Source organism: Neltuma alba, unplaced genomic scaffold (genome assembly GCF_004799145.2).
Source record: "Neltuma alba isolate B1F8T4 unplaced genomic scaffold, ASM479914v2 tig00010389_pilon, whole genome shotgun sequence".
Classification (NCBI taxonomy): Eukaryota; Viridiplantae; Streptophyta; class Magnoliopsida; order Fabales; family Fabaceae; genus Neltuma; species Neltuma alba.
In genome coordinates, this window is record NW_021635292.1 from 23,375 (window position 1) to 34,502 (window position 11,128).

At 32.9% G+C, this 11,128-nt stretch overlaps 2 protein-coding genes across 2 annotated transcripts; both read left to right on the forward strand.

Annotated features, from left to right (window-relative positions):
* Nucleotides 1–1,786: 1,786 nt before the first annotated feature.
* On the forward strand, nt 1,787–2,977 carry LOC114756362 (transcription elongation factor TFIIS-like). Its single transcript, XM_028945305.1, has 2 exons — nt 1,787–2,146; nt 2,240–2,977. The coding sequence occupies exons 1-2, from the start codon at nt 1,787–1,789 to the stop codon at nt 2,975–2,977; spliced, it is 1,098 nt and encodes a 365-aa protein (XP_028801138.1).
* A 3,856-nt stretch (nt 2,978–6,833) lies between these two features.
* On the forward strand, nt 6,834–8,024 carry LOC114756361 (transcription elongation factor TFIIS-like). Its single transcript, XM_028945303.1, has 2 exons — nt 6,834–7,193; nt 7,287–8,024. The coding sequence occupies exons 1-2, from the start codon at nt 6,834–6,836 to the stop codon at nt 8,022–8,024; spliced, it is 1,098 nt and encodes a 365-aa protein (XP_028801136.1).
* The last annotated feature ends 3,104 nt before the right edge of the window (nt 8,025–11,128 follow it).

Genomic DNA, 11,128 nt, shown 5'->3' on the forward strand with positions numbered 1-11,128 from the left:
TACCAAAAGATAAATTAAAGATTTAGTGCGATAAAACTTAAATTGACAAATAATATATATCGTAATATATTTTGTGAATATAATTTATCGCTCTCATCTTTTAAAAGGATACGTACAAGAAAGTCTCATGAAACCGAAAAACGTGTTGACATTTTATAAAAAATATTTAGATAAAGAGAAGATCTAAATTAAATCTATAAATCATCCGAATCAAATTTAGATATCTTAGAATTATTTTGTTTAAGATGGAAACCTGATAAATCAAAATTCATAGAGGCTTATAAATAAGTTCAGCGATCTTCATATAATCTTCATATAGAAAAATCAGTCAATAAGAAGTCAAAAATTCTCTTTTACAGTTGTCCGATGGAGAAAGAATTGATTCGATTGTTTGGAGCAGTGAAGAAGGCGGCAGACGCAGCGGCGACTTCGACCGCCGGCGAGCTCGAAGAATGTCAATGCCTTGATGCGTTCAAGCTGCTCAAGAAATTTCCTGTCGATTATGAAATTCTGGTAGCAACCCAATTGGGTAAACATCTGAGAGTTCTAACAAAGCATCCCAGAAGGAAGATCCAGGCTTTCGCTATGGGCATAGTAGAGATATGGAAAGCCATAGTCATCAAGGGAATAAGACAGAAGAAGAAAGAAAAAGTTGAGAAAACTCATAGGAATGAGACATCAAACTCCGAAAAAGGAAATATTAAGGTACGAGATTTAGAAAATATTAATAATTCAACTTTATATTATATAGATTTCAATTTAATTTGATGTTTTCACGAGCAATTTAATTGTGATTTGGGATCAATGAAAAAGAGTTCTTGTCTTCTTGATGATATATCATGGCATGTTTAAAATTTAATTAATCCAGTAGACCAGTAATACCATGTAACCCAAATTGTATGACGATGTCATTTAAAAATAACAAACCATATGTGGTTCATTTGCCATAATATTTATTTTTCAATATGAAAGACAGATGTGATTTTTTCAAATAACATACAGTATCTTCAGTTTATTTTGAGTTTCAGATTAATCTTTGTAGAAAGTGCCAAGATTAAAGTCTTCCTAATAAATATGCTTTCCGAAATTTGATTTTTTTTCCCTCCTTCTTACTGAGATGAGTCCAAGATATATGTGATTTTAATTATATTATTTTGAGATAGTTAGGTAATCTTTTTATTTTTAATCATTTATTTAATTGGTGAAATATAATTTGAAAAATTATTTATTACTTATTAAAGTATAAATGGTTCAAATTTAATAATTGTTAGTTACGTATTTATGTCTCATATGCATCTTTCCGAGATTATGTAGCAGATTAAATCTTTAGATAAATTAAAGAATGAATCTAATCTAACTAATATTAAAACGAACAAATGTTAAGTGATGAACAAAATCTTTTTATATTCATTAATCAAAATTTTATTCGATCCGAAATTTTCTAAAATATTAGAATATTTAACTATGTTTTATGTATAGGATAGTCTTCAATGATCAATGATATCTTTATATCTAAAATTTATTTATTTGTTAATTTAGGGGAAAACATCTAGTCCAATCTTTGCCAAATCAATCCTTATATCCCCTTGTCATGGGAAAAAGGTCATCGAGAAATATTTTAATAAATAATATTTTTTACCAGCATTTTAGTAAATCATATTTAACTTATAATAATAATTTAAATTAAATCTATAAATGTTTTAATAAAAGCTTATTGTCGATCCTCATATATCTTCATATATCGAAAAGTTAATAAGAAGTTGAAATTCTCTTTCAGGATTCTATGATGGAGAAAGAATTGATCCGATTATATGAAGCAGTGAAGAAGGCGGCCGATGCGGCCACGACCTCAACCGCCGGCGAGGTCGAAGAAAATCGATGCCTTGATGCGTTCAAGCTCCTCAAGAAGTTTCCCGTCAATTATCAAATTTTGGCATCGACACAGGTGGGAAAACATCTAAGAGTTCTTACAAAGCATCCCAAAAAGAAGATCCGGGCTTTCGCTATGGACTTGTTAGATATATGGAAAGCTAAAATCATGAAGGAAATCAGCAAAAGCAAGGAGGAAAAAGTTTATCAGAAGGTTTCAGAGGCTGAGAAAACTAAATGGAATAGGACCTCAAGTTCCCAAAACGGAAAGACTAAGGTACAAGCAGATTCTAACGTCACATTTTCTGCAGAAAATGTTAAAGCTGAGAAGGTTCGGCAGGCTCATGTGATAAGGCTTAAACTTATGCAGGCTGACGTGGACGTTGCCAAGGCTGAGAAAAATGATAGGAATATTGAGACATCAACCTCCGAAAATGTAAAGGAAAAAGATTGCAATGTAGTTACAGGAGAGAAAACTGTTTCTGTTGCAAACATGGCCAAGGATGAGAAGAAGCAAGTTTCTGGAATACTAAATGAGGCACCCTCAAGCCTTGTTGCTACTTCAAAGCAGGAAACTATGATTAAAACTAACGATGAAAGGCGAGACAAAATAAGGGAAATTCTTCATGAGGCATTCTCTAGAGTTTCAGGGGAGGCTGATGAATCAATCAAGGATCAAGTTAAAACTTGTGACCCTGTTAGAGTTTCTGTTGCAGTGGAGTCTGTGCTATTTCAGAACTGGGGCCATTTTAATGGGGCTCAGAAGATCAAGTACAGGTCTTTGATGTTTAACCTGAAGGATCCGAAGAACCCAGATTTCCGAAGAAGAGTTCTGCTCGGAGAATACTCGCCGGAGCAGCTCGTGGAGATGAAAACAGCAGAAATGGCAAGTGACACGAGGAAGAAGGAGAACGAGACGATCAAAAGGAAAGCTTTGTTTGAGTGTGAGCGTGAACAGAAACCAAAAGCCACAACTGATCAGTTCAAGTGTGGGAAATGTGGAAAGAGAGAGAGCATCTTTCACCAGATGCAGACTCGGAGTGCTGATGAACCTATGACCACATATGTTACCTGCGTTTCATGCAATCACCATTGGAAGTTCTGTTAGTGTCCTTATTAATTCTATCAAAGTACTTGTAAAGTGATCAGCTTGAAGTTGATGACAAAACAATGTGTAGATTTTGATTCTTTTTAATTATTACTTGTAACTGTAATTACTGTTGGATTCTACTATAGGATTGTTATTTCTCGCAATGGTTCGAGAACAATCATTATGATGTGTACGTAAATAGTTTTTCACTTGGTAGAAACCAAATTTGTATAATTTTTTCATGCAAACACAATCGGAAGTTCCGTTAGTTTAGTTGTGAATTCTATCAAAGTGGTTGTATGTAAATGGATTTGTTTGTAGCTAACGAATGATGTTTAGATTTTAATTCTTTTAATTATTACTTGTAATTACTGTTAAAAGTTATATTAGTGTAGTTATTTCTTGCAATGGATCGAGAACTAGTACTTTTCGAATTCAAACTGGTTCTTGTAAATGTGTTATGGTTGTAGAAACGTTATGTGTATTAGCATAAAGGTCTATATATTTAATAATTCCAACGTTATATATACTCTTCCGATCCTTAATATAAGACTCATTTAACTAATTTGATTAGATTAAGAAAGTTAGGTAAGTTAATTAATTATAAAAAAAATGACACATTTTTCCTAAAATACCATAATCATCTTTCTTAATATGCCCTCTCCCTCTTCTACTTGATTATGTTTGAGAGAGTATCCATAGGGGTAATTTAGAGAAAATTAATAAATATGAGAAATGAGTTTTATATTTAGGACCAAAACCAACTCAAGAATTGGGTCCGGAGGAGTATATATACATCTATGTAACTAGTTAAAATAATAGAGGAATTGGAGCTGATTGGCTGTGATCCATGTCTTTAGCAGTATTATTATTGTGGGAGGACTCAGCAGAGTTTGGGATTGGTGTGCAAGAAGGAAAAGCAATAGTGAGGTCAAGACTCAAGTTGGAAGAATGAAAGAAACAGGTAGGGCGATGAAGAGTAAAGCTTTGGTGATGAAGATGAGAATAAGTTCATGGTTATGAGGATCTATCACTAATTGGCTCTTTTATCAAAGAATTGACATTTTTTCCAACCAAAACGCCCCCTTTGATATTAATATTACTACAATCATTTAAACACTTATTTTGTAGTTTTCACTTGGAGTTTTTGAGGTTGATTTTGTAGCCTTTCTTGAGTTTTGGATTGGTGCTTGTAATCTTATGGAATGAATATATTATTGTAGCAAAAAAAAAAAAAACACTTATTTTGCTTTGGGTTAAAAATTGCCTAAATGATAGGAATAAAATTGCACCTAAAGATTAGGAATAAAATTGCATCACTAAAGTGATCAAGAATAAAATTGCACTTGAGAAATAAGATTCAGGAGTAAAATTGCACCACCTTTGTTAAACATATATATGTTAAAAAAAATTGATTAGGTTGTTAATTTTTTGAAGTAAAAATTGCTTTAATTTTGTCTAAATTTATTAAAATTTTTAAACGGTTAGTTATTTAAATGTTAAACAAACTACCAAAAGATAAATTAAAGATTTAGTGCGATAAAACTTAAATTGATAAATAATATTTATCGTAATATATTTTGTGAATATAATTTATCGCTTATATCTTTTAAAAGGATACGTACAAGAAAGTCTCATGAAACCGAAAAACGTGTTGACATTTTATAAAAAATAGTTAGATAAAGAGAAGATCTAAATTAAATCTATAAATCATCCGAATCAAATTTAGATATCTTAGAATTATTTTGTTTGAGATAGAAACCTGATAAATCAAAATTCATAGAGGCTTATAAATAAGTTCAGCGATCTTCATATAATCTTCATATAGAAAAATAAGTCAATAAGAAGTCAAAAATTCTCTTTTACAGTTGTCCGATGGAGAAAGAATTGATTCGATTGTTTGGAGCAGTTAAGAAGGCGGCAGACGCAGCGGCGACTTCAACCGCCGGCGAGCTCGAAGAATGTCAATGCCTTGATGCGTTCAAGCTGCTCAAGAAATTTCCAGTCAATTATGAAATTCTGGTAGCAACCCAATTGGGTAAACATCTGAGAGTTCTAACAAAGCATCCCAGAAGGAAGATCCAGGCTTTCGCTATGGGCATAGTAGAGATATGGAAAGCCATAGTCATCAAGGGAATAAGACAGAAGAAGAAAGAAAAAGTTGAGAAAACTCATAGGACTGAGACATCAAACTCCGAAAAAGGAAATATTAAGGTACGAGATTTAGAAAATATTAATAACTTTATATTTTATAGATTTCGATTTCATTTTGATATTTTCATCAGCAATTTAATTATGATTTCGGATCAGAGTTCTTGTCTTCTTGATGATATATCATGGCATGTTTAAAATTTAATTAATCCAGTAGACCAGTAATACCATGTAACCTAAATTGCATGACGATGTCATTTAAAAATAAAAAACCACATGTCGTTCATTTGCTATGTATTTAGTTTTCAATATGATAGACAGATTTTTTTTTTTTGGTATAACATATGGTAGCTTCAGTTTATTTTAAGCTTGAGACTAATATTTGTAGAAAGTATCAAAGTTAAAATCCTCCTAATTAATGTGCTTCTGAAAATTTGACCTTTTGTTCTCGTCCTTAGGGAGATGAGCCCAAGACATATGTGATTTTAATTATAGGGAGAATTAGAATAAAGGACCTGTAGAAAGAAATATTTATTAAAAAAGACCATAAAAATTAGAATTACTTTAAAGGACCAAAATTTAAAATATTGATTCTAAAATGCCAAATTATCTCTATCCCACCTCCATCTCTCTCCGTGATTTTTTAGTTGTTGCTTTCCTTCCCTACTATTTTATATTGTTGGGTATTGATTTTAAAATAGTGTGATTACATTTTTCCCACAATTTTTTCAAAAAGTTAGAACTTCCCTAAGCTATATATACACAACTTTTTTCTTATTCATACTCAGAATTTGTAATTATTGATAACATTATTATTTCAAGATCTTTAAGTTTTTTTTGTCACAAACGATAACATTCAAAACTATTTGTTACTCATAGTCCTAAATCTAACATTTGATGGTTTTTCAATTTTGTATAGAATGAGATGTGACAGTTGATTGGAAAAGAAGAATAATTATGGGTGATTTAGTATTTTTAAAATTGTATTTTAATTTTTGGTCTTTTAAAATAATTATGATTTTTAAGATCCTCTAAAATAAATATTGCTTTTTCTTGGTCCTTGGTTCTAATTCTCCCTTAATTATATTATTTACAGTTAGTTAGGTAATCTATTTATTTTCAATCATTTATTTAATTTGTGAAATATAATTTAAAAAATTATTTATTACTTATTAAAGTATTTATGATTCAAATTTAATAATTGTTAGTTACGTATTTATGTCTCGTATGTATCTTTCCGAGATTATGTAGCAGATTAAATCTTTAGATAAATTAAAGAATGAATCTAAGCTAACTAATATTAAAACGAACAAATGTTAAGTGATGAACAAAATCTTTTTACATTCATTAGTCAAAATTTTATTCAATCCGAAATTTTCTAAAATATTAGAATATTTAACTATGTTTTATGTATAGGATAGTCTTCAATGATCAATGATATCTTTATATCTAAAATTTATTTATTTGTTAATTTAGGGGAAAACATCTAGTCCAATCTTTGCCAAATCAATCCTTATATCCCCTTGTCATGGGAAAAAGGTCATCGAGAAATATTTTAATAAATAGTATTTTTTACCAGCATTTTAGTAAATCATATTTAAATTATAATAATAATTTAAATTAAATCTATAAATGTTTTAATAAAAGCTTATTCTCGATCTCATATAATCTTCATGTAGTGAAAAGTTAATAAGAAGTTGAAATTCTCTTTCAGGATTCTATGATGGAGAAAGAATTGATCCGATTATATGAAGCAGTGAAGAAGGCGGCCGATGCGGCCACGACCTCAACCGCCGGCGAGGTCGAAGAAAATCGATGCCTTGATGCGTTCAAGCTCCTCAAGAAGTTTCCCGTCAATTATCAAATTTTGGCATCGACACAGGTGGGAAAACATCTAAGAGTTCTTACAAAGCATCCCAAAAAGAAGATCCGGGCTTTCGCTATGGACTTGTTAGATATATGGAAAGCTAAAATCATGAAGGAAATCAGCAAAAGCAAGGAGGAAAAAGTTTATCAGAAGGTTTCAGAGGCTGAGAAAACTAAATGGAATAGGACCTCAAGTTCCCAAAACGGAAAGACTAAGGTACAAGCAGATTCTAACGTCACATTTTCTGCAGAAAATGTTAAAGCTGAGAAGGTTCGGCAGGCTCATGTGATAAGGCTTAAACTTATGCAGGCTGACGTGGACGTTGCCAAGGCTGAGAAAAATGATAGGAATATTGAGACATCAACCTCCGAAAATGTAAAGGAAAAAGATTGCAATGTAGTTACAGGAGAGAAAACTGTTTCTGTTGCAAACATGGCCAAGGATGAGAAGAAGCAAGTTTCTGGAATACTAAATGAGGCACCCTCAAGCCTTGTTGCTACTTCAAAGCAGGAAACTATGATTAAAACTAACGATGAAAGGCGAGACAAAATAAGGGAAATTCTTCATGAGGCATTCTCTAGAGTTTCAGGGGAGGCTGATGAATCAATCAAGGATCAAGTTAAAACTTGTGACCCTGTTAGAGTTTCTGTTGCAGTGGAGTCTGTGCTATTTCAGAACTGGGGCCATTTTAATGGGGCTCAGAAGATCAAGTACAGGTCTTTGATGTTTAACCTGAAGGATCCGAAGAACCCAGATTTCCGAAGAAGAGTTCTGCTCGGAGAATACTCGCCGGAGCAGCTCGTGGAGATGAAAACAGCAGAAATGGCAAGTGACACGAGGAAGAAGGAGAACGAGACGATCAAAAGGAAAGCTTTGTTTGAGTGTGAGCGTGAACAGAAACCAAAAGCCACAACTGATCAGTTCAAGTGTGGGAAATGTGGAAAGAGAGAGAGCATCTTTCACCAGATGCAGACTCGGAGTGCTGATGAACCTATGACCACATATGTTACCTGCGTTTCATGCAATCACCATTGGAAGTTCTGTTAGTGTCCTTATTAATTCTATCAAAGTACTTGTAAAGTGATCAGCTTGAAGTTGATGACAAAACAATGTGTAGATTTTGATTCTTTTTAATTATTACTTGTAACTGTAATTACTGTTGGATTCTACTATAGGATTGTTATTTCTCGCAATGGTTCGAGAACAATCATTATGATGTGTACGTAAATAGTTTTTCACTTGGTAGAAACCAAATTTGTATAATTTTTTCATGCAAACACAATCGGAAGTTCCGTTAGTTTAGTTGTGAATTCTATCAAAGTGGTTGTATGTAAATGGATTTGTTTGTAGCTAACGAATGATGTTTAGATTTTAATTCTTTTAATTATTACTTGTAATTACTGTTAAAAGTTATATTAGTGTAGTTATTTCTTGCAATGGATCGAGAACTAGTACTTTTCGAATTCAAACTGGTTCTTGTAAATGTGTTATGGTTGTAGAAACGTTATGTGTATTAGCATAAAGGTCTATATATTTAATAATTCCAACGTTTTATATATATATATATATATTTTGTGTGTGTGTGTGTGTAACTGGTCAAAATAATAGAGGAAGGGTTGGAGCTGATTGGCTGTGATCCATGTCTTTAGCAGTATCATTATTATGGGAGGACTCAGCAGAGTTTGGGATTGGTGTGCAAGAAGGAAAAGCAATAGTGAGTGCTCAAGATTCAAGTTATGAGGATCAATCCCTATCTTCATCAGCTTTCTGCGGATGTGAGAATTCCAATAGTTATTCATCTCATTGTCTGTTCTTCCGGGCAACCTTCCGGCTATCACGGACCACCTAACAATACACACAACCTATATATTAAGGCGTGTTTGGTTAAACAAAGGGAAAAGGAGGGGAAGGGAAAGGAAGGAAGAGGTTTTAATGAAGGGGCGGTGGAGGGAGAAATTTTAATGTTATTTTGTTTGGTCCGGGAGAAGAGGGACCATATCTTTACATGGACTACTTTAACCTTATTATATTTTTATATGATAAAATATTTTTATAAACAATTTGAAATACTTATTAATTTTATTAACCGGTGATGTTTCCCATTCCCAAGCGGTCACAACGTGACACGTGTATTATTCCAGGGACATCGCTTGTGATGGCTAGAGATGTGATTATGCTCTCATTTTAAAAGTTCAAGGAATTAGCAGTACTAAGAAACTTTTTTTTTTTTTTTTTGGAGTCAGGAAGATTAATATAAACACAGCAAACACAAATAACAAAAGCCAATTCCATCATGATCTTTGGCGAAGCGATGGGAATCATTCAGTGCCAAGACAAAAAAGAAGGGCCGGAGAGATTACAAATTCATATCGAATTCAGCTTCTTTATTTTAGTTATTATACATTTCATGCAAATGTTGTTCCTCATCTAGTGCGCAAATAGCACTCCTCTTCATAAATTCCTACGGCCTTGACGTATAGCAATTGGACTTAGAAATAACTAATTGCAAATCAACTGCAGACAATTTCTCGTCTTTCTTACAATTCACACATTGATCATGAGTTAAAACGAGTTATCCTACTGTGTTTAAAAAAAAAAAAAGAGTTATCCTACAAATCTGGTTTTCATCATCTAACCCAGGTGCCTCCATTGTTTTAGGATTTTAGCCATTCTCCTTCCCCTGCTTCTCTTTCACTTCACCAAACATTCTCCATGAATCGGATTGATTGCAGTACATTCCCAATTAAGATATCGTGTAGGCATAAAGAAGAACCACAATTTCCTTCAGCAATAAAGTTTCTATCATAAAACCAAAAGATTAAAACCAGTCCAGAAGTAAATGACTTAGCAACCCACCATCCTTTCAAAAGAATGAACCGAAACAATAATCAGGTCACAGAAGAATCAGATAAATGTGTATGCTTTTTCTTTTTCTCCCTCTGCGAACTGAATAAAACATCAGCTTAGCCAAAAAAAAAAAAAACAGAATATGGAAAGGGGAGCAATTTCTAAAGGAAAGAGGCACTGCTACGCATGTTGACCAACAATTCACCAAGACAATAACAAATTTCAGCAAGTGAGGATCAATAACCTTAAAGATATCCTTCTTAATACAGAATAAGGACTCAAACAAAGAAACGCCCTTTGAGGAACTTCCGTTTCTAAGCCCTTTGGGAAGAGTTCAAAGTCCAAATTAGATTATGACTAGAGGAGAAAAGGCGACAGCAGCTACAAGAATAGGTGGCAGCAACGGTGGCTGCAACACCCGGTGGCGGTGATTGGATTAGGTGGAGCGACCAGGGAGAACGACTGGAGAAATGAACGAAAAATGGTTTTTAAGTGAGAAGGGTACCATTGGAATATTCAAAAAAACGCTATGGGCAATTTTGTCCTGATGGGATAATAATTTCTCTTCCGTCCAAAAAGACCCGATTTTGGAGAATTGAGAGAGGAAGGGAAAGAAACAGAAAAAGACTATATTTTTCTTCCCCTCCCCTACATTTGTTTTTGAGCCAAACAGCTTCAACCTCCCCTCCCCTGACCTCAAAAAAACCTCAAGCTATGTTAGGGACTTGTTTCTTAAACCCATATGGGCCCACATCTAGCTATATGTGCATACTAACTAACAATTATCAGTACTCTTGGGAGAAAGATAAGTAAATACCACCTTCCATATTTTAGAGAGCTTCTTAACTAATTTAAGCTGATTAAAAATATAAATTAAAATTAGTTATCTATCTATTACTATTATAAAGGAGGGGTCTCCGCAAGGTCATCTAAAAGTACGATAAGTGGCACAACGAGAAAGAAGATAAATACGTTTATTTTTTAATTGTTTCTTAAATAATGTATCCTCTCTTTTGCAATTTAATAAATCATATTATATTTGTTTGTTACCTACCCATTTCAGTTTGCCCACCTTTTTTTTTAAAGAAATATTTCGATTTGCCTAATTTTTTATTCATTTTTTAAATAATGTATGAAATATTATTTTGTTTGTTAACTGCATGTATCAGTTTCTCCATATATTTTGCTGGAATTTTTATTTTTAGCTTGACTTATCCGAAATTTGTGGCTGATGGGCAATTTAAAATAAACCGTATAGTCTTCTACCAAACAAAAAAACCCGTACAGTGTGTTTTTCCCTTCTT